The sequence below is a fragment of the Mustelus asterias genome, unplaced genomic scaffold (assembly GCF_964213995.1).
Source record: "Mustelus asterias unplaced genomic scaffold, sMusAst1.hap1.1 HAP1_SCAFFOLD_87, whole genome shotgun sequence".
Classification (NCBI taxonomy): Eukaryota; Metazoa; Chordata; class Chondrichthyes; order Carcharhiniformes; family Triakidae; genus Mustelus; species Mustelus asterias.
This window is the reverse complement of record NW_027590140.1, coordinates 1,291,531-1,315,859: the sequence shown is the minus strand read 5'-3', so window position 1 is coordinate 1,315,859 and position 24,329 is coordinate 1,291,531. Positions and strand designations below refer to the sequence as shown.

Below are 24,329 nucleotides of genomic sequence, written 5' to 3'. Positions count from 1 at the left end.
AGCCTTATCCCATTCCCCTGCCATACTTCTGTAACCTTGCACACTCTTTCTTTTCAGATAACAATCCAATTCTCTTTTGAGTACCTTGATCAAACCTGCCTCCACTGCTCTCACAGGACGTTTATTCCAGACTCCAACCACTCACTAGGTGAAAATAATTTTCCTTGCATCACTTTGACTCTGTTTTCCCCATTAACATAGGTCTGTGCCCTCTAGTTCTTGATGTTCTCTTGGTGGGAACATTTTCTCACTATTTCACCTGCCCAATTCCTCAGGATCTTGAATACCTGTATTAATCTCCTCTCGACCATCTTCAATCAGACAATTAACATTTATTTCTTCTGATGTTAATCTCTAACTGACCTGGAATTTAATATTCTGAAATCTGTTAAATAAATCAGCTTTGTTCCAAACACACGGTGTGTTAAATCCTTGATTTCTCCAGGATAAGAGATTAATTGATGTCTTGTTACTGACTTCTGTTTTTTGGTTCTTTTCTCCTTTTAACTCCAGATTATTTCAGTCTCAGGCCTTCAGTTACACTCATTTTTTTAAAATTTGACTTATTATTGTCACAAGTATTAGCATAAAATGAAAAGTATTGTTTCTTATCATGGACAAGTCCCAGCTCCCTATACTTTCTAGAATGTCTCTCCCAGCCTTGAGATCTAGGGAAGTTTTCAGTATTTAAAAACAGAAAATACTGGAAATTATAATCCATACTTTTCCAAGTGTCAGTTGATTGTGTCCCAGATTATTGGCTTTTCCCCACTGCTGATGTTAAGCTGATTGTTCTGTAATTGCTGTGTTTTTGAACAGGGATGTAACATTTACATTCTCTGTCCTTTGTCACTACGACTCTATAAGGATTGGAAGGTTGTGGCCAGAGCCTCCACAAGCTCCATGTGAAGGACAGTGTGTGACAGAGTGCAGCAGTCCCTCAATGTCAGACTGCAGTGTCAGCCTAGATAATGTGCTCAGCTTGATGAGTATTTCCTGTTGTTACTGATGTGGATCATTCAGAAACAATGGACTCTGATGATGTCATCCAGTCCTGCTGCGATGATGTCATAGAGACTATTACATCACAGCAGAGCCTTAGTAGTGAAAACAGTTTTGTTCCAGATGAGAGGTGATGGCCCAATGGTATTATCCCTGGACTTAATCCATAAACTCAGCTTATGTTCTGGGGACCGGGTTCAAATCCCACCACAGCAAGTGGTGTAATTTGAACAAAGAACAAGAAAAAAGAAAATTATAGCACAGGAACAGGCTCTTTGGCCCTCCAAGCCTGCACTGATTATGCTGCCCGTCTGAACTAAAAAGGCCTCCGGGGACCATATCCCTCTATTCCCATTTTATTCATGCATTTGTCCAGGTGTCCCTTAAAAGTCACTATCATATCTGCTTCCACTACCTCCCCCAGCAGCGAGTTCCAGGCACCTGCCACTCTTGGTAAAAAAAAAACTTGCCTCGTACATTTAATTCAATAAAAATAATTGAATTCAATTTTTAAAAAATCAGGATTAAGAATCTACTGCTGACCATGAAACCATTGTCAATTGTCAGAAAAAAACCATTTGGTTCAGTAAAGCAAAAAGTAAAGTTTATTTATTAGTCACAAGTAGGCTTATATTAACAGTGCAGTGAGGTTACTGTGAAATTCCCCTGGTTGCCACACTCCGGCATTTGTTCGAGTCAATGCACCCTAACCAGCATGTCTTTCAGACTGTGGGAGGAAACCGGAGCACCCGGAGGAAACCCACGCAGACACACAGAGAACGTGCAAACTCCACACAGACAGTGACCCAAGCTGGGAATCGAACTCCAGTCCCTGGCGCTGTGAGGCAACAGTGCTAACCACTGTACCACCCCATGAATGTCCGTTTGGGGAAGGAAATCTGCTGTCCTTACCTGTCTGGCCTACATGTGACTCCAGAGGCACAGCAATGCGGTTGACGATCAACTGCCCTCTGAAATGGCCCAGTGAGCCACTCAGTTCGATGGTAACTAGGGATGGGCAATAAATGCCGGCCATGCAGTGACGCCCATGTCCCACAAATGCATAAAAAATCCTCAGAGTTTAAATTCACACAGCCATTCTGTCTCCTTTTGTAATTACCACTCACTTCATCCGTTTAAATAAATGGACGTCAATGAACATAATTCATTCCTGGATGTGATTTACAGTAAAATCCAGTCACTGATTATTTGTGAACTCGCTGGTGACTCATCAGGGTGGATGAGCGAGTGAATCTCTTCCCACACACGAAGCAGGTGAATGGTCTCTCCCCAGTGTGAATTCGCTGGTGTCTCTGCAGGGTGGCTGATTGAGTGAATCCTTTCTCACACTGCAAACAGATGAATGGCTTCTCCCCAGTGTGAACCCGCTGGTGTGCAGTCAGTTGACATAATTGTCTAAACCCAGTCCCGCAGTGAGAGCACCTGAACGGTCTCTCGTCAGTGTGAACAAGCTGATGGCGCATCAGGTCCACAGAACCTTTATAGCATTTCTCACAGTCAGCACATTTAAAAGGTCTCTCGTCAGTGTGAACTTGCTGGTGTTTCAGCAGAGTGGACGAATCGCTGAATCCCTTCCCACATTTGGAGCAGGTGAATGTTCTCTCCCCTGTGTGAACTCGATTGTGTTGTAGAAGCCCTGATGATCGAGTGAATCTCTTCCCACATTTGCAACAGATGAACGGCTTCTCCCCAGTGTGAATTCGCTGATGTGCAGTGAGTTCAGATGATTGTCTGAACCCAGTCTCACAGTGAGAGCATCTGAAGGGTCTCCCCTCAGTGTGAACATGCTGATGTCGCATTAGATTCTGAGAGCTTTTATAGCACTTCTCACAGTCCAGGCATTTAAACGGTCTCTCATCAGTGTGAACTTGCTGATGTTTCAGCAGAGTGGATGAATCAGTAAATCCCTTCCCACACTTGGAGCAGGTGAATGGCCTCTCCCCAGTGTGAACTCGGTGGTGTTGTTGCAGCCCAGATGATCGAGTGAATCCCTTCCCACACTCGGGACAGGTGAATGGCTTCTGCGCATTATGAACACGCTGGTGCCTCAACAGGTTGGATGACCAAGTGAATCCCTTCCCACACTCAGGGCAGGTGAATGGCCTCTCCCCAGTGTGACAGGGCTGATGAGTTTCCAGCTCAGACGGGGATCTGAATCCCTGCTCACAGTCCCCAGATTTCCACGGTTTATCTACACTGTGAACATTGCTGTTTTCTTGCATGTTAAAAACCCGATGATATTCAGATCCTGATGTGATGTTTGGTTTCAGTTTCCCTGACTGCAAATCTTCCCCTTCTAACGCCCTGTGAAACTGATTTAAAACAGAAAAAAGGGAGTGAGAGAGAACTCTCAAAAACAGAAAGGCAGGTTGTGAAACTGAGCTGGTTTTAGTGCCAATTTCCCACCCCCTCCTCAAATCCTTTGATTCCCTGAAAGATCTCTCCAGCTCTGGGCTAGAATTTTCCTCCATTTTAATCCTGGGAAAACTGCAGTTATTGTCACCGCTCTCTGCTACAAATTCTACCCACTGACTCCATCCCTCTCCTCGGAAACTGTCCGAGACTGAGCCACAACCATAGCAAAATATTTCACCCAACCTGAGAATCTGACCACAAATCCACATCATTACCAAGACCAGTTCCACCTCAGTAACATCACCCAACTCCAGTCTCCTCTCAGTTCATCTGCTGCTGAAACCGTCACCCATTCCTTTGTTTTGATTTGATTTATTATTGTCACATGTATTAACATACAGTGAAAAGTATTGTTTCCTGTGTGCTATACAGACAAAGCATACCATTCATAGAGAAGGAAACGCTACTGTAGTGCTACAGTTATAGCTAGGGTGGAAAGAAAGATCAACTTAATGCAACGTAGGTCCATTCAAAAGTCTGATGGCAGCAGGGAAGAAGCTGTCCTCGAGTCGGTTGGTATGTGACCTCAGACTTTTGTATCTTTTTCCTGACGTAAGAAGGTGGAAGAGAGAATGGCCGGGGTGCATGGAGTCCTTAATTATACTGGCTGCTTTAGCAAGGCAGCAGGAAATGTAGACAGAGTCAATGGATGGGAGGCTGGTTTGAGTGATGGATTGGGCTACATTCACGACATTCTGTAGTTCCTTGCGGTCTTTGGGCAGAGCAGGAGCCATACCAAGCTGATGCTAATGCTTTCTATGGTGCATCTGTAAAAGTTGGTGCGAGTCATAGCTAACAGGCCAAATTTCATAGAGTCATAGAGGTTTACAGCATGGAAACAGGCCCTTCGGCCCAACTTGTCCATGCTGCACTTTTTTTAAAAAACCCTAAGCTTGTCCCAATTGCTCACATTTGGCCCTTATCCCTCTATACCCATGTAACTGTCTACAACGTTTTTTAAAAGACAAAATTGTACCCACCTCTACTACTACCTCTGGCAGCTTGTTCCAGACACTTTGCCCCTCTGGATCCTTTTGTATCTCTCCCCTCTCACCTTAAACCCATGCCCTCAGGTTTTAGACTCCCCTACCTTTGGGAAAAGATATTGACTATCTAGCTCATCTATGCCTCTCATTATTTTATAGACCTCTATAAGATCACCCCTCAGCCTTCTATGCTCCAGAGAAAAAAAGTCCCAGTCTATCCAGCCTCTCCTTACAACTCAATCCATCAAGTCCCGGTAGCATCCCAGTAAATCTCTTCTGCACTCTTCTAGTTTAATAATATCCTTTCTATAATAGGGTGACCAGAACTGAACACAGTATTCCAAGTGTGGCCTTACCAATGTCTTGTACAACTTCAACAACTCCTGTATTCAATGTTCTGACCAATGAAACCAAGAATGCTGAATGCCTTCTTCACCACTCTGTCCACCTGTGACTCCACTGTCAATGAGCTATGAACCTGTACCCTGAGATGTCTTTGTTCTGTAACTCTCCCCAATGGCCTACCATTAACTGAGTAAGTCCTGCCCTGGTTCAATCTACCAAAATGCAATACGTCGCATTTATCTAAATTAAACTCCATCTGCCATTCGTCGGCTCACTGACCCAATTGATCAAGATCCCGTTGCAATCCGAGATAACCTTCTTCACTATCCACTATGCCACCAATCTTGGTGTCATCTGCAAACTTACTAACCATGCCTCCTATATTCTCATCCAAATCATTCATATAAATGACAAATAACAGTGGACCCAGCACTGATCCCTGAGGCACTCCGCTGGTCACAGGTCTCCAGTTTGAAAAACAACCCTCTACAACTACCCTCTGGCTTCTGTCATCAAGCCAATTTTGTATCCATTTAGCTACCTCACCCTGGATCCTGCGAGATTTTCCTTCGTCTTCTGAGAAAGTAGAGGTGTTGGTGGGCTTTCTTAACTATAGTGTTGGCTTGGGGGGACCAGGACAGGTTGTTAATGATCTGGGCACCTAAAAACATGAAGCTTTCGACCATTTCTTCTTCATCCCCGTTGATGTAGACAGGACACGTTCTCCACTATGTTTCCTTCTGTCGATGGCAATCTCCTTCATTTCTGTTTACAATGAGGGGGAGATTATTGTTACTGCACCAGTTCACCAGATTCTCTATCTCATTCCTGTATTCTGTCTTGTCATTGTTGGAGATCCGACCCACTACGGTGGTGTCACCAGCAAACTTGAAAATCGAGTTGGAGGGAAATTTAGCCCCACAGTCATAGGTGTATAAGGAGTATAGTCGGGGCTGAGAACACAGCCTTGTGGGGCATCGGTGTTGAGGATGATCGTGGAGGAGGTGTTGTTGCCTATCCTTACAGATTGTGGTCTGTGAGTTAGGAAGTTCAGCATCCAGTCGCAGAGGGAGATGCCGAGACCCAGGCCACGGAGTTTGGAGATGAGTTTCGTGGGAATAATGATGTTGAAGGCTGAACTGTAGTCAATAAATAGGGTCTGACATAGCTGTCTTTGTAATCTCGATGTTCCAGGGTTGAGTGCAGGGCCAGGGAATTGGTGTCTGCTGTGGACTTGTTGGGCGGTAGGCAAACTGTAGTGGATCCAGGCAGTCCGAGAGGCTGGAATTGATTCGTACCATGACTAACCTTTCGAAGCACTTCATAATGATGGATGTTAGACCCACCGGATGATAGTCATTAAGGCATGCTGCTTGGCTTTTCTTTGGTACTGAGATGATGGTCATCTTCTTGAAGCAGATAGGACCTCAAATTGTTGTAAAGAGAGGTTGATGATGTCTGCGAATACCCCTGCCAGCTGGTCCATGCAGGATCTGAGTGCTTGTTACCATTAGACTTAATAATTCTAACACACCCCTGGCCGGTCTCCCTCACTCAACCTGTCTATTAACTTGAAGTCATCACAATTCTGCTGCCCACGTGTTTACTCATTCCAAATCTTGTTCACCCATCACCCCTGTGCTACAAAGGCTCCTGTTTATGAATCAACATTTTAAATTTCTCATCCTTGTCCTCAAGTACCTCCATCGTTTCCCCCCTCCCTATCTCTGTAATCTCCTCTCGCCTCACAACCCTCCAATATCTCTGCATTCCTTTCATTCTGGCTTCCTCAGCATTCACAGTTTTAATCACTCCATCATACGTGTCCGCACTCCCAGTTACCAAGGCCATAATCTTTGGAATTTCCCCCTAAACTGCTCCCCCTCTCTATCATCCTTCCCCCCCCCCTTTAAGATACTCATTAAAACTACCTCTTTAACCAAGCCTTTACCCATCCACCCTCATGTCTGCTCACATGACTCTATGTCAAATGTTGCTTTATAACACACCTGAGAAACTCCAGTACATGAAAGATGCTGTATAAATACACATTGTAATTATTGATTTGGAGATGTATCACTGTCCCTTCATCATCACTGGGTGAATAGCCTGTAACTCTTGACCTAAAGGAGAGCACCTTCACCACATGGACTGCAGCTGTTGAAGAAGATAAAACATAATCTTCTCCACAGGTAATTTCAGAGAAACCCTACAGTGCAGAAAGATGCCATTCGGCCCATCGAGTCTGCACGAACCACAATCCCACCCAGGCCCTACCCCCATATCCCTACATATTTTACCCGCTAATCCACACATCCCAGGACACTCGGGCAATTTTTTTTTAGCATAGCCAATCAACCTAACCGGCACATCTTTGGACTGTGGAAGGAAACCAGAACACCCGGAGGAAACCCACACAGACACGAGGAGAATGTGCAAACTCCGCACAGACAGTGACCCAAGCCAGGAATCGAACCTAGGTCCCTGGAGCTGTGAAGCAGCAGTGCTAACCACTGTGCTACCGTGCCGCCCGTTTTGGGGATGGGAAATATTTTCTGTTGGTCTTGTTAGTGAAAAGACAGGGTAGTGGGATGAGCTGATTTCCTTGTAGAGAACCAGCAAATGCATGACGGGTTAGTCATTTTCTGTAGTGTAATAATTCAATGTTTCTGTGGCTTAATGAAAAAGAGACCAATTCTGGAGGCCAGGAACTAACTTCTGGAATCAATGCCCACTGCCTCCAATAGAGGTGGCGGCTGCATATGCGCCCTGTTGCCCATTGCCCCCTATAAAGATGGCCACCGCCCTGCTGTCCATTGCCCCCTATAAATATGGCGGTCACGCTGCCCATTGTTCTCGAAAGATGGAGGCTGCAAAATCGGTCAGGCAGGGCCTCGGGCGTATTATTTGTGGTTTGAAGCTAATATCCGATGTTTATGAAAGCTCCGCTTCCTATACCGGGTGTTTATGAGTCCTCCTTTTTGACTCTCAGGCTCCATTTAACCTCACTCACCCGGTGTCTACAATCAGTTTCTGCTCTCCCTGCTGCTCCGACACCACCCCATCCGACCACTGCCTACACCGCACTGCGCATGCTCCAGTCAGAGAGGCACTGAGCCTGCGCAATGATCTCCTGTATTGAAGATAGGGTATCGTCACCCTCTCGGTGCATGCTGGGTAATGGCACCGCCATTGCCACTTGATGTTGTCAAAGACAAATACATCTTTTGTGGTCCATGATCAGAATGACTGGCCTGGCCGAGAATGGCTTACTCCTGTTCCTATTTTCTATGAAAATATATTTAAACAGGCTTATTTTAAATTAATTAACACCTTCCTTGAAAGAGTGTGCACAGTGTAATTACCACAATCATTTGTCAGTCTGGGAATTTAAACCTGCTGTTTCACTTTCAGTCAGGAACACGTCCCAGTTTCACACTAATCTTTGATTTGACAGCATGTTTCCAGCCTTCACCGTTGTTCCAAATTTTTGCAAACTCACGGCAGCTGTGTGACGGTATTTGTAAAGACAGAAACAGAGTCAATGTTTCCAGTCCAATATGACTCTTCAGTTTGAAAACATTAGCTCTGTTTCTGCAGAGATGCTACCAAACCTGCTGAGTTTTTCTAGCTTTGTTTTTATTTCCGATTTCCAGCATCTGTAATATTTTGATTTTCTTTCACAATTGTTCACCTGACTCGAAACATAGTTATAAAAGAGCCTTCTGTTCCATGTTTAGGAGCTCTGGATTTTGGAAAAGAGCAGTTGGGACACATTTCTTACACACCTCAGGATTAACCCACTTTGCTGTCAGTGAAGAGAGATGAGAAAGTCCAAAGTGCTGTTTGTCCCTCTCAGTGTAACCCTATGGCAGGAACAGACTGCAGTTCTGTTCCTGCTGTATGAACCTCCCCCAGATTGCCCCTTCTGAGCTCCAGCCAGTCAATGTTAAACATTCAGCTGGGAAAGACGAACATCTGCAACTATGTATTCAAATATCACTGTTTTATTTCACATTTATTTGGAATATTAAACTCCAGTCCAGTTACAGGGATTATTAACATAATCAGAAACAAACTCCAAATATCAGAATGAACATAGTCCAGTCCTGAATGTGATTCACAGCAGCAGCAATAACAGCAGAATCCAGCCCCTGTAGTAACTTATGAACTTGCTGGTGTGTCAGAATGTGAGGTAACCAAATGAATCTCTTCTCACATGGAGCAGGTGAACAGCCTGTGAATGTGTTTGTGTATCCGCAGATACATTTTGCATTTAAATCGCTGCTCAGAGTCAGAAGTTTGAAAAAGTTCCTGATCAGTGTGAACAAGTTGATGTGCAGTGAAGTGGGATGACTGAGTAAATCTCTTGCTAAACATGGAGCAAGTGAACAGCCTCTCCCAGAGTGAGTGCACTGGTGGACACTGAGTTCACATGACCAGCTGAACCCAGTCCCATAGTGAGAGACTCTGGATGGTCTGCTGTCAGTGTGAACCTGCTGATAGCACATCAGATTCATAGAAATTTTAAAACATTTCCCACAATCCAGACATTTGAAACACATTCCATCAGTGTGAACTCACTGGTGTGTTAACAAAACGAATGAATCAGTGAATTGCTTCCCACACATGGAGCAGGTGAATGACCTCTCCCTGGTGTGAACTCTCTGCTGTTGCTGCAGGATGGACAATCGCTTGAACCTCTCCCTGCACTGAGAGCAGATGAGTGGAGTGGAACGGACTGAATGCACTGGTGAACCATCAGTGAATGTGGGTTTTTAAAGCTCCTGTCACAGTCTCAGCATTTAAATCCTCTCTCTGCAGTATGAACCCACTGGTGTGTGTGGAGACTGGATGGAGAAAAATGGGAGTTCGGGCTCAGACAAGAGGGATATTTAGAGACAGTTTGGCCCATTGGGCTAATGGAATGGAGCAAAGCAACAGAGACAGCTGATTGGATTATGTCAATCTTAGTGACAAAGTACTTCCATGAGCTCCTCACACTTGTTGTTGGAGGTGAGGATGGAGGAAACAGGGGAGAGCCCTTCAAAAGGAACTGACTTGTATTAGAGTTATTAAAAATATTCACGATGTGAATATTTTTCGAACTTGATCGAGTTTTTCGAGGAAGTGATGAAGATGATTGATGAGGGTAGGGCAGTGGATGGTGTCGACATGGACTTCAGTAAGGCCTTTGACAAGGTCCCTCATGGCAGACTGGTGCAGAAAGTGAAGTCGCATGGGATCAGAGGTGAGCTAGCAAGGTGGATACAAAACTGGCTCGGTCAAAGAAGACAGAGGGTAGCAGTGGAAGGGTGTGTTTCTGAATGGAGGGCTGTGACAAGTGGTGTTCCTCAGGGATCAGTGCTGGGACCTTTGCTGTTTGTAATATATATAAATGATTTAGAGGAAAATGTAACTGGATTGATTAGTAAGTTTGCGGACGACACAAAGGTTGGTGGATTTGCGGATAGCGATGAGGACCATCAGAGGATACAGCAGGATATAGATCAGTTGGAGACTTGGGCGGAGAAATGGCAGATGAAGTTTAATCCGGACAAATGTGAGGTAATGCATTTTGGAAGGTCGAATACAGATAGGAAATATACAGCAAATGGCAGAACCCTGCAGAGTATTGATAGGCAGAGGGATCTGGGTGTACAGGTACACAGGCCACTGAAAGTGGCAATGCAGGTGGAGAAGGTAGTCAAGAAGGCATACGGCATGCTTGCCTTCATCGGCCGGGGTATTGAGTTTAAAAATTGGCAAGTCATGTTGCAGCTTTATAGAACCTTAGTTAGGCCGCACTTGGAATATAGTGTTCAATTCTGGTCGCCACGCTACCAGAAGGATGTGGAGGCTTTGGAGAGGGTACAGAAAAGATTTACCAGGATGTTGCCTGGTATGGAGGGCATTAGCTATTAGGAGAGGTTGGAGAAACTTGGTTTGTTCTCACTGGAGCGACGGAGGTTGAGGGGAGACCTGATAGAAGTCTGCAAGATTATGAGAGGCATGCACAGAGTGGATAGTCAGAAGCTTTTTCCCCAGGGTGGAAGAGTCAATTACTAGGGGGCACAGGTTTAAGGTGCGAGGGGCAAGGTTTAAAGGAGGTGTATGAGGCAAATCTTTTACGCAGAGAGTAGTGGGTGCCTGGAACACGTTGCCAGGGGTATAGTGGAAGCGGATAAAGTAGTGACTATTAAGGGACATCTTGACAAGTACCTGAATAGGATGGGAATAGACAGATTATGGTCCCCGGAAGGGTAGGGGGTTTTAGTTAAGTCAGGCAGCATGGTCAGTGCAGGCTTGGAGGGCCGAAGGGCCTGCTCCTGTGCTGTAATTTTCTTTGTTCTTTGATGTTTAACACAAATCTAGAATACCTAAGTGCAGAAGGAGGCCATTTGGCCCATTGAGCATACACTGATAACAATCCCACCCAGGCCCTATCACCGTAACTCCATGTATTTGCCCTGCTAATCCCCCTGACAATGAGGAGCCACTTAGCATGGCCAATCAACCTGACCCACAAACCTTTGGACTGCCGGAGGAAATCCACGCAGTCATCCGGCATTCCAGGGCTGGAATTGAACTCGGGTCCCTAGCGCCGTGAAGCAGCAGTGCCAACAACTGTTACCGTGCCGCCCTGAGATGGAGTTTATTAGCATCAGCAGAAACAGAGCCCAATGAATATGGTTCATTTCTGAATGTAATTGATGGCAAAATCCACTCACTTGTGAACTCGCTGGTGTGTCAGCAGATTGGATGAATGAGCAAATCCCTTCCCACACACAGAGCAGGTGTACGGCCTCTCCCCAGTGTGAACTCGCTGGTGTATTAGCAAGTTGAATGAATGAGAGAATCCCTTTCCACATTCTGAGCAGGTGAACGGCCTCTCCCCAGTGTGAGTGCGCTGGTGCACAGTGAGGTGACATAATTCTCTGAATGCAGTCCCACAATCAGAGCACCTGAACGGTCTCTCCCCAGTGTGAACGTGTTGATGGGACACCAGATTGCTGGAAATTTTAAAGCCCTTCCCACAGTCTGGACATTTAAAAGATCTCTCCTCGGTGTGAACTCGTTGATGGCGTACCTTTTCCCCTGAACTTTTAAAGCATTTCCCACATTCTGCGCATTTAAAAGGTCTCTCCTCAGTGTGCGTGCGCTGATGTGATGTGAGGGCAGGCGATGTCTTGAATCCAGTCCCACAGTGAGAGCACCTGAACGGTATCTCATCAGTGTGAATACGTTGATGGCACAGCAGCTTTGCGGAACTTTTATAGCACTTCCCACATTCTAGGCATTTAAATGGTCTCTCAGTCGTGTGAACTTGCTGGTGTGTCAGCAAGTTGGTGGACTGACTGAATCCCTTCCCACATTTGGAGCAGATGTAAGGTTTCTCATGAGTGTGAACATGCTGGTGTCTCTGCAGACTAGATGAGTGAGTGAATCTCTTCCCACATTGAGAGCAGGAGAATGGCCTCTCCCCAGTGTGAATGCGCTGGTGTACAGACAGGTTACGCGATTGCCTGAATGTAGTTCCACACTGAGAGCATCTGAAACGTCTCTCATCAGTGTGAATGCGTTGGTGTTTAGTTAGGGCAGAGGATGTCTTGAACCCACTCCCGCAGTGAGAGCATCTGAAAGGTCTCTCGTCAGTGTGAACACGTTGATGGGACATGAGTTCCCCAGCACTTTTAAAGCACTTCCCACAGTCTGGGCATTTAAAAGGTCTGTCCTCAGTGTGAACTCGCTGGTGTGCCAGCAGGTTAGGTGACCTTGAGAATCTCTTCCCACACTCGGAGCAGATGAATGGCTTCTCCCCGGTCTGAACTCGCTGGCGTTTCATCCCACACTCAGAGGAGGTCATTGGCTTCTTCCCACTGGTGTCTCAGCAAGTTGGTTAACTGAGTGAATCCCTTCCCACAGTCGGAGCAGATGAATGGTTTTTCCCCAGTGTGACTGCGGCAATGCATTTCCAGGTAAGATGGGGATTGGAATCTCTTCCCACAATCCTCACATTTCTATGGTTTCTTCCTGGTGTGACTGCGATTGTGTATCGACAGGTAAGATAATCGGCTGAAGCCTCTTCCACACACAGAACACATGTACGGTTTCTCCCCAGTGTGAACGGTGCTTTTTTCTGCCATGTTCAAAATCTGATGATATTTACGTTGTGATAAGTTGTGCGACTGTCAGATCCGGATGTGATGTTTGGTTTGAATCTCCTGACTCCAAGCCCTCCCGAAACTCTGTGAAATTGATTTAAAACAGAAAAAAGGGAGTGAGAGAGAACCCACAAAAACAGGTTGTGAAATAGAGCTGAATGAACCTGGTAATTTGTGGGGCCGGCATGAGGAAAACGTGACCATGAAAGCTGCCGGATTGTTGTAAAAACTCAACTGGTTCACGAATTTCCTTCAGGGAAAGGGGTGAGAAGGAGAAGATGGAAGAGGCAGGGAGAGTCATAGCTACAATCAACCAGGACTTCTTTAAAATCTCCCAAACCCTCAACCTCTATCACTTAGAGAGACCAGGGTAACAGGAGTCTGTGAACATCATCACTGGCACTCACACACTGTCCTGACTGAAGGTTGACCAGGATGTTGGCTGGTCTCGAAGGGGTCAGCTATAAGGAGTGGTTGAATAAACTAGGATTGTTTTCACTGCAAAGATGGAGGCAGAGGGAGATCTGATAGAGGTCAGAGGTCTACAAAATTCTTAAAGGCATAGACAGGGCTTTTTCTCAGGGTGGAAGTGTCAATTATAAGGGGGCACAGGTTCAAGGTGAGAGGGGGGCGTTTAAGGGAGATGTGCAGGGGACGTTTTTCATGCAGAGAGTGGTGGGTGCCTGGAACGTGCTGCCAGAGGAGGTGGTGGAAGCAGGCACATTAGCGACATTTAAGAGGCATCTGGATGGGTAATGAATAGGGAGGGAATAGAGGGATATGGACCAAGTAAGGGCAGAAGGTACTTTATCGATAATTTAGGGCACCATGATCGGCACAGGCTTGGAGACCGAAGGGTCTATTCCTGTGCTGTATTTTCTTTGTTCTTTAACACTTATGGTATCCAGTGCTGGATGAACAGAAATTTCCTTTGTGTACTATCCAGATCCAAATGAATCTGGAGATTCTATCAATGTTGACGTGACGCTTGGCTTGAAATTCCCATTGACAAATCCTCCCCCTCCAACTCCCTCAGTGCACCCGAACAGGCGCTAGAGTGTGGCGACGAGGGGATTTTCACAATAACTTCAATGCAGTGTCAATGTAAGCATACTTGTGACACTAATAAACAAACTCTAAACACTGTAAAAGGAGCTTCAAAATCCAACACTGTCGTCCCAGGACAGACATTCACAATCTCTCCTCCTGCTGGCAGGGAGCACTGCACATGCGCATTGCTGCACCTTGCCTCGGCAAAGATGGCGGCCGTTCTTCCGGGTTTGTATCCGCGGGAAGAGGAGCGGCTCAGGACAAACTCGGGACTGGCCTGGAACCTTCTTAATCGAGGTTTGCAGCCTTCACTGGGTGTTTATGAATGCTTTCCGCCCTCCCTTTGCGCCAATCTCTCCCTCGGACTCGTCACTTCCTTACCCGCCGCAAGGACAAGAAACAAGGAACTCCCGATTGCCAGCACTCCCACTGCGCAAGCTCAGAACATGGCCTGTACTGCGCCTGCGCGGAGTTCCTCTGTTGCCTGTGAAGGGATGAGGTGGAGATGCCGGTGTTGGACTGGGGTGGGCACAGTAAGAAGTCTCACAGCACCAGGTTAAAGTCCAACAGGTTTATTTGGAATCACCAGCTTTTGGAGCGCTGCTCCTTCATCAGGTGAGCGACTCCAAAGGAGCAGCGCACCAAAACCTCGTGATTCCAAATAAACATTTTCCCCTGTTTTCTGTGGCTATGATTCATCTTTCGTTCCCTCACCCTGCAGTATAAATATCTTCCACTTTCTCTGCCTTTTAGCTTTGACAAAGGATTATCCGGACTCGAAACGGCATGGTGACATAGCGGTTAGCACTGTTGCCTCACAGCACCAGGGACCGGGTCCAATTCCTGGCTTGGGTCATTGTCTGTGTGGAATTTGCATGTTCTCTCCATGTCTGCATGGGTTTCCTCCGGGTGCTCTGGTTACCTCCCACAGTCCAAAAGATGTGCAGGTTAGGTGCATTGGCCATGCTGAATTTCCCGTTTGTGTTCCGGGATGTGTAGGTTAGAGGGATAAGGGGGGTAAATATGTGGGGTTGTGGGGATAGGGCTTGGGTGGGATTGTTGTCGGTGCAGACTCGATGGGCCTAATAGCCTCTCTCTGCACTATAGGTATTCTATGAATCTATGAAACATCAGCTCTTTTCTCTCCTTACAGATGCTGCCAGACCTGAGAAGATTTTCCAGCATTTTCTCTTTTGGTTTCAGATTCACAAATACCTTATGATCATTCTTTTGCTTTTATCGGGTACAGGGGCTGGGACTGAATGGCCAACTATGAAATTAGGAAACAGATCACAGGGAGAATGTGTGGAGTCTGTATGGAAGTCACTCATTATTCCCGTAACTGCATGGGTTTCCTCTGGGTGCTCCACTTTCCTCCCAGAGTCAAAGAACAAATGAAGAACAAAGAACAATACAGCACAGGAAAAGGCCCTTCGGCCCTCCAAGCCTGCGCTGCTCATGTGCCCACTAGATCATTCTTTTGTATCCCTCTATTCCCACACTGTTCATGTGGTTATCCAGATAAGTCTGAAACAATCCCAGCGTGTCCACCTCAATCACCTTGCTTGGCAGTGCATTCCAGGCTCCCACCACCCTCTGTGTAAAATACGTCCCCCTGACATCTGTGTTGAACCTTGCTCCCCCTCACCTTGAACCCGTGACCCCTTGTGTTCGTCACCTCTGACCTGGGAAAAAACTTCCCACTGTTCACTCTATCTATGCCCTTCATAATTTTATACACCTCTATTAAGTTGCCCCTCATCCTCCATCTTTCCAGGGAGAACAACCCCAGTTTACCCAATCTCTCCCGATAGCTAAGACCCTCTATACCAGGCAACATCCTGGTAAACCTTCTCTGTACTCTCTCCAAAGCCTCCATGTCCTTCTGGTAGTGTGGTGACCAGAACTGGACGCAGTATTCCAAATGTGGCCGAACCATCGTTCTATACAGCTGCAACATCATATGCCAACTTTTATATTCTATGCCCCGTCCAATAAAGGCAAGTATGCCATATGCTTTCTTCACCACCCTCTCCCCCTGTGCTGCCACCTTTAAGGATCTGTGGACTTGTACACCCAGGTCCCTTTGTGTGTCTATACTCCTGATGGCTCTGCCATTTATTGTACAGCTCCCCCTTACATTAGATCTACCGAAATGCATCACTTTGCATTTATCTGGATTAAATTCCATCTGCCATTTCTCCGCCCAATGTTCCAGCCTATCTATATAAGAACATAAGAACATAAGAAATAGGAGCAGGAGTAGGCCATCTAGCCCCTCGAGCCTGCCCCGCCATTCAATAAGATCATGGCTGATCTGACGTGGATCAGTACCACTTACCCGCCTGATCCCCATAACCCTTAATTCCCTTACCGCTCAGGAATCCATCCATCCGCGCTTTAAACATATTCAGCGAGGTAGCCTCCACCACCTCAGTGGGCAGAGAATTCCAGAGATTCACCACCCTCTGGGAGAAGAAGTTCCTCCTCAACTCTGTCTTAAACCGACCCCCCTTTATTTTGAGGCTGTGTCCTCTAGTTTTAACTTCCTTACTAAGTGGAAAGAATCTCTCCGCCTCCACCCTATCCAGCCCCCGCATTATCTTATAAGTCTCCATAAGATCCCCCCTCATCCTTCTAAACTCCAACGAGTACAAACCCAATCTCCTCAGCCTCTCCTCATAATCCAAACCCCTCATCTCCGGTATCAACCTGGTGAACCTTCTCTGCACTCCCTCCAATGCCAATATATCCTTCCTCATATAAGGGGACCAATACTGCACACAGTATTCCAGCTGCGGCCTCACCAATGCCCTGTACAGGTGCATCAAGACATCCCTGCTTTTATATTCTATCCCCCTCGCAATATAGGCCAACATCCCATTTGCCTTCTTGATCACCTGTTGTACCTGCAGACTGGGCTTTTGCGTCTCATGCACAAGGACCCCCAGGTCCCTTTGCACGGTAGCATGTTTTAATTTGTTTCCATTGAGATAGTAATCCCATTTGTTATTATTTCCTCCAAAGTGTATAACCTCGCATTTCTCAACGTTATACTCCATTTGCCATATCCTCGCCCACTCACTCAGCCTGTCCAAATCTCTCTGCAGATCTTCTCCGTCCTCCACACGATTCACTTTTCCACTTATCTTTGTGTCGTCTGCAAACTTCGTTACCCTACACTCCGTCCCCTCCTCCAGATCATCTATATAAATGGTAAATAGTTGCGGCCCGAGTACCGATCCCTGCGGCACGCCACTAGTTACCTTCCTCCAACCGGAAAAACACCCATTTATTCCGACTCTTTGCTTCCTGTCGGATAGCCAGTCCCCAATCCACTTTAACACACTACCCCCAACTCCGTGTGCCCTAATCTTCTTCAGCAGCCTTTTATGGGGCACCTTATCAAACGCCTTTTGGAAATCCAAAAACACCGCATCCACCGGTTCTCCTCCATCAACCGCCCTCGTCACATCTTCATAAAAATCCAACATGTTCGTCAAGCACGACTTTCCCCTCATGAATCCATGCTGCGTCTGATTGATCAAACCATTTCTATCCAGATGCCCTGCTATCTCCTCTTTAATAATGGATTCCAGCATTTTCCCTACTACAGACGTTAAGCTGACCGGCCTATAGTTACCCGCCTTTTGTCTCCTTCCTTTTTTAAACAGCGGCGTAACATTAGCCGTTTTCCAATCAGCCGGCACGACCCCAGAATGCAACGAGTTTTGATAAATAATCACTAACGCATCCACTATTACCTCTGACATTTCTTTCAATACCCTGGGATGCATTCCATCCGGACCCGGGGACTTGTCCACCTTCAGTCCCATTAGTCTATCCTGCTGCATTCTCTGACAATGTTCATCACTATCCGCAACTCCAGCAATCTTTGTGTCGTTCGCAAACTTACTGATCACACCAGCTACATCTTCCTCCAAATCATTTATATATATCACAAACAGCAGAGGTCCCAGTACAGAGCCCTGCGGAACACCACTAGTCACAGACCTCCAGCCAGAAAAAGACCCCTCCACTGCTACCCTCTGTCTTCTATGGCTAAGCCAGTTCTCCACCCATCCAGCTAGCTCACCTTTTATCCTGTGAGATTTACCCTTTTGCACCAGCCTGCCATGAGGGACCTTGTCAAACGCTTTCCTAAAATCCATATAGACAACATCCACGGCCCTTCCCTTGTCAATCGTTTTTGTCACCTCCTCAAAAAACTCAACCAAATTTTTGAGGCATGACCTCCCTCGTACAAAACCATTCTGTCTATCGCTAATGAGATTATTCAGTTCTAAATGCACATATATCTTATCTCTAAGAATCTTCTCCAACAACTTCCCCACCATGGACGTCAAGCTCACCAGCCTATAATTATTTGGGTTATTCTTGCTACCCTTCTTAAATAACGGGACCACATTTGCGATCCTCAAATACTCTGGGACCTCACCTGTGTCCAGTGAAGAGACAAAGATTTCTGTTAGAGGCCCAGCAATTGCATCTCTCGCCTCCCTGAGGAGTCTAGGATAGATGCCATCTGGCCCTGGGGATTTGTCTGTCTTAATGTTTCCTAAAAAACCTAACACTTCCTCCCTTGTAATTGAGATTTTTTCTAACGGGTCAACACATCTCTCTGAGACACGACCAGTCAACATGTCCCTCTCCTTTGTGAATACTGATGCAAAGTATTCGTTTAGGATCTCACCTACTTCCTTTGGTTCTAAGCATAATTCCCCTCCTTTTCCCCGAGAGGTCCGATTCTTTCCCTAACAACCCTCTTGTTCCTAACCTATGAATAAAATGCCTTAGGATTCTCCTTAATCCTGTCTGCCAAAGACATTTCGTGACCCCTTTTAACTCCCTGTTCAGTTCTTTTCTACTTTCTCTGTATTCCTCCAGTGCGCCATCTGTTTTTAGCTGCCTGGACCTCATGTATGCCTCTTTTTTCTTTTTGATTAGACCCACAATTTCACTGGTTATCCACGGCTCCCGAATCCTACCTTTCCTATCCTTCCTCTTTACAGGCACATGCCTGTCCTGCAGTCCTATCAACTGCTCCTTACATGCCAGATGTGGATTTACCCTCGAACAGCCTCTCCCAATCAACAGCCACCAAATCCTGCCTAATCCGGTTGTAGTTCGCCTTCCCCCAATTCAGCACCTTACCCATAGGACAACACTCAAGTTTTTCCATTACTATCCTAAAGTTTACAGAATTGTGGTCACTATTTGCCACATGTTCCTCTACTGCAACTTTGATGACCTGACCGGGCTCATTCCCCAGTACTAGGCCCAGTATTGCCCCCTCTCTCATTGAACTGTCAACATATTGTTCCAAAGAACCTTCCTGTACGCATTTTATAAGTTCTTTCCCGTCCAGGCCCCCAGCCCTAAGCGATTTCCAGTCTATGTGAGGGAAATTAAAGTCTCCCACTACAACAACCCAATTTTTTCTGCACCTGTCCAGAATCTCCTTACATATCCGTTCCTCAACTTCCCGTGGGCTGTTGGGAGGCCTGTAGTATACCCCCAGCATAGTGACTCCGCCCCTCCTGTTTCTGAGCTCCACCCACAATGACTCGTTACCTGACCCCTCCATATTGTCCACCCTCTGTACTGCTGTAATATGCTCCCTAACCAGCATTGCTACTCCCCCACCTCTCCTCGCCCCTCCTCTGTCTCACCTAAAACACTTATACCCCGGAATATTCAGCTGCCAGTCCTGTCCTTCTTTTAACCAAGTCTCCGTCACTGCAACCACCTCCAAGTTCCGCGCAAGCATTAAGGCTCTAAACTCGTCTGTCTTGCCCGTGACGTTCCTTGCATTGAAGCAGATGCACTCCAGACCTCCAGGCCCACTGAGGTCATCCTCCCCCAGAATGCTCTTCCTCTTAGATAGCCTTGTCTTGGCCCCAACCTCATCCCCAGCCTCTATGCTTATTGACCTATTGTTCTTCCAACCTATTAGGTTGGTAATGATCACCTACCTAATCAGGGAGTACCATCTGTGTGTGTGTGCATATATATATATTTCTGGCAATGCACTGACAATCCTGATTCTGACTTTGTAACTGAAGCGATCTTAGGAGTGGAACTGAGTTTGTAAATAAAGGGAATCTGTTGAAGGGACACTGGTCTCTGAGGCGTTATTTCATGTACCATGTTTTGTTTAAACTCGTCCATGAGTTTTTGAGGTATATTGTTACAGACAGGGATGAAAACATGCTTTGTGACAATAAAGCTAAAAATAGTACATTTATTCATTAAGAGCACTGTCTCACGAGGAGATTTTAGGCAAATCCTAATCCAACAACCTGCTCTGAAAACTCAGCTCACATTTGACAGCTGTGACAAATTCCACCCCAGCAGCCGAGATACTCCACAAAATCCTGAAACAATAAACAGTCAAAATAAAACAAACCATAACAATCTAATAGAGAAAGTGAATTTGCCTGATCCCCCGTTGTGAATGGCTCCTTTATATCATTCCTAGATCCCAATCTTAACCAAAAATGAATCATTTCTTCCAACGGCCATACTCGGTCAGTGTACCAAGGTTTGGTGAAATCTATCAATTAGTTTGTGAGATAAATTATTTACAGCAGAATTATAGAGGGAAACATTATCTCGATCTTCAGTGGCAGAGGTACTTTCAGCACATTGACCAGTCCCGATGTTCATTCTCAGCCAGCATTACAGAGGGAAAAGGGGCGGGATTCACAGCTCAGCAAGTCAAAGTATCCTCTTTAAATGGTCAGGTCCCACAATGTATTCAGTGGCCTCTGAAGGGAAGCAGCCTGGGTTCACACTGGAAGTTCCTGTCGTCCCGCACTCAGCCGGCTTGTGCTGACTCCTGGTCCTCTGGACGATCTGTCCACAAGGATAGGAGCCTGTTAATTCATAAGGAAGCTTGCATTTATATAGTGCCTTCCGCCTTTTGGGGTACCACAATGCATTTCACAGTCAACACTTTCCGAAGATCGGCACGTGGCAGCCAATTTGCGCACAGCAAGCTCCCACAGAAGGCAATGTGATGATGACCAGATCACCTGGTCTTACTTGTGGGATATTAATTGTGGGATAAATATCAGGCCCCAGGACATCACGGAGTTACATCTGTCCTCTTCCAGCTGTTGCTGTTTGATCTTTTATGTCCGCCTGAGAGGGAGACAGGGTTAGTGTCTCACTCGGAACATGGTCGCTCTGCCAGTCCGGCTCTCCCTCAGTACTGGTACCGGGAATGCCAGCTCTGGTTTGGAAATTCAAACCCCTTCCCCCCAGCTCCTGACTCAGAGGCAAGAGAGATACCAACTGTCATGTCGTGCTGTACAGAATCAGCTAGCTGGTAATCCAGAATTGTGGAATGGCAAGACAGAAGGAGGCCATTCAGCCCATTTTGTCTGTGCTAGCTCTCTGCAATAAAAATTCACACAGTGCCCATTTCCCCCACATCTGTCAATTTTTCCTCTTCAAAAAAATGATCCAATTCTCTATTGAAAACTATGACTGAATCTGCCTCCGAATTCTTTCATGCGTGACACATTCCAGCACATCTCCTTTGCACACACTCGAAAAATTCACATCTTTCCCCCCGTGTCGGGCCCATATTAACAGCTCCTATTGAAGTAGGTTAGGATTGGAAAGCAGGGGAGCTTATATTCAACTTGTTTTGAACCAGGATTAGACTGCACTGGGAGCACTGCCAACATCGGTGAAAGAACACCAGCCCACTGGAAGCCAAACTGAGAGACCGGCCAGTCCAGCAGAAAGAAATACTCCAACTCTCCCACTTTACCGACTGTCAAGATGAACATGGTTCAGTCCTGGATCTGATTAACAACAGAATCTAATCATTGCTTTCACTTGTGAACTTGCTGGTGTGTCACCAGACAGGATGACTGAGTGAATCCCTTCCCACACACAGAGCAGGCTAACAAACTCTCCCCGGTGTGAACTTGCCGATGCCTCTGTAGGCTGCATAACTGACCAAATCCTTTCCCACACACAGAGCAGGTGAATGGCCTCTCCCCAGTGTGAATGCGCTGGTGTCTCAGAAGGGTGGATGAATCTCTGAATCCCTTCCCACACTCAGAGCAGATGGATGGCCTCTCCCCAGTGTGGACTTGCTGGTGCATCACTAGGTTGCATGACTGAATGAATCCCTTCCCACATTCAGAGCAGATGAATGGTCTCTCTCCAGTGTGAATCCGCTGGTGCGTCAGCAGGTTGGATGACTGAGGGAATCTCTTCCCACACTCGGAGCAGATGAATGGTCTCTCTCCAGTGTGAACTCGCTTGTGTGTCAGGAGGGCAGATGAATCACTGAATCCCTTCCCACATTCTGAGCAGGTAAATGGCCTCTCCCCAGTGTGAGCCATTGGTGCATCAGAAGGTTGGATGACCGAGTGAATCCTTTCCCACATTCAGAGCAGGTGAATGGCCTCTCCCCAGTGTGAACACGCTTGTGTGTGAGCAGGTGAGATGAATTACTGAATCCCTTCCCACACTGAGAGCAGGTGAACGGTTTCTCTCCAGTGTGAATTTGTTGGTGTTTCAGCAGGGTGGATGACTGAGTGAATCCCTTCCCACACTGAGAGCAGGTGAATGGCCTCTCACCTGTGTGAACACGATGATGAGTTTCCAATGCAGATGGGGTGCAGAATCCCTTCCCACAGTCCCCACATTCCCACGGTTTCTCCATGGTGCCGGGATCCTGATGTCCCTCCAGGTTGGATGATCAATTGAAGCCTCATCCACACATGGAACTTGAGTACGGTTTCTCCCCGCTGTGAATGGTGTGATGCTTTTTCCGGCTGTGTGAAGCTCTTTCCACAGTCAGTTCACTGGAACACTCTCACTCGGGTGTGTGTGTGTGTGTCTCGGTGCTTTTCCAGCTACACTGATGTTGAAATCATTTCTCACAGATAGAACGGGCAAACATTTCTCCTTCCACAATCGAAGGACGATGATATTCAGATCCTGATTAATTCAGTGACTGTCAGATCTTGATGTGATACTTGGTTTGAGTTTCTCAAATGCAAATCCTCTTCGAGTGTCCTGTGAAAAGGGTTCACAAAAGTTATCACTGGCAGAACAGGATAGAAATTCAGAACAGACAATTGTAGTTTCAATGGAATAGTCTTGCCTCTTCCCCAAAAGCTGTAAGTGTCCACACCACACACCATCCTCCATTCTCACTCTGCTGTACCTAATATACTCCCTCCTAATTCTCCTGATTGACAGATACATGCTTACTGCTTCTTGTCCAGGGCACAACGGCTTGAAGACCACCACATAGGCTGCTGGCTTTGTGTATGTATATATTTAATATACACTCCATCACCTGATTAAGGATACAGAAATAATGCAAGGACAAGCTTTGTTTCTGAGTGAATGTGCATGACCAGGAACCTGCTACTTATGAGAATGGTGGAATTGGACATAATCGATGATTCCAAAATGAAATTGGATAGGCACTTGAAGAAATAACCTTGCAGGGGAGCAGAGATATAGAAGGGGAATGGGACTGACTGGATTGCTCCAGAGATTGTCAGCATGGACTCAAGTTGCTGAATTGACTTTTTCTGTGCTGTAACTACAACTGGAAACATATAACGTAACTCGAGTATTATATTACAAGACTAAATAATAAATGAAGTTCATTGCAGATCGATAAATAATGTATCTAAAACATACCATATTACTCTCTGTCCTATATTAATTTACGTCCTTAAATCTCAGCATCTTCTGGGGAAACCACCCTTTTAATTGTGAACATTAGGAAAGAGGCCATCATTTCCGTGAGACAAATGAATGTATCAAGCTGAGGGAGCAAAGGATGTCAATCTCTTTAAGAGAGAGAGAGAGAGAGAGAGCCGCACGGTGACTCAGTGGTTAGCACTACTGCCTCACAGCGCCAGGGACCTGGGTTCGATTCCCGGCTTGGGTCACTGTCTGTGTGGAGTTTACACGTTTTCCCCGTGTCAGCGTGGGTTTTCTCCGGGTGCTCCGGTTTCCTCCCACAGTCTAAAAGACATGCTGGGTAGATGCATTGACAAGAACAGGCTTTGGAGTGTGGCGACTAGAGGAATTTCACAGTAACTTCATTGCAGTGTTAATGTAAGCCTTACTTGTGACAAATAAATAAACTTTAAAAGAGAGAGAGAGACCTGGGCTAACCTTTCCAGAGTCTGCAGCCTCCCTGGATTCACTTCCTTTCCCTTCAGTTGCTGCAAGTCCCCAATTTCCCCCAGAATGAGAAAAGAAATATAAATGGATAGAAAATAAAGTGTTTTACTCACAGATGTTTGACAGGGGAGGAGGTTGTAATGTGTGT

The 24,329-nt window shown here is 46.2% G+C and overlaps 1 protein-coding gene across 1 annotated transcript; it reads right to left on the bottom strand.

The window, feature by feature from the left end:
- Positions 1-255: 255 nt before the first annotated feature.
- On the bottom strand, positions 256-22,694 carry LOC144484042 (uncharacterized). The gene is given in 7 exon segments (XM_078202607.1): positions 256-311; positions 2,771-3,327; positions 7,783-7,902; positions 9,417-9,481; positions 11,860-12,649; positions 21,929-22,373; positions 22,376-22,694. Coding segments are annotated over 7 exon segments (2,352 nt in total).
- Positions 22,695-24,329: the final 1,635 nt, after the last annotated feature.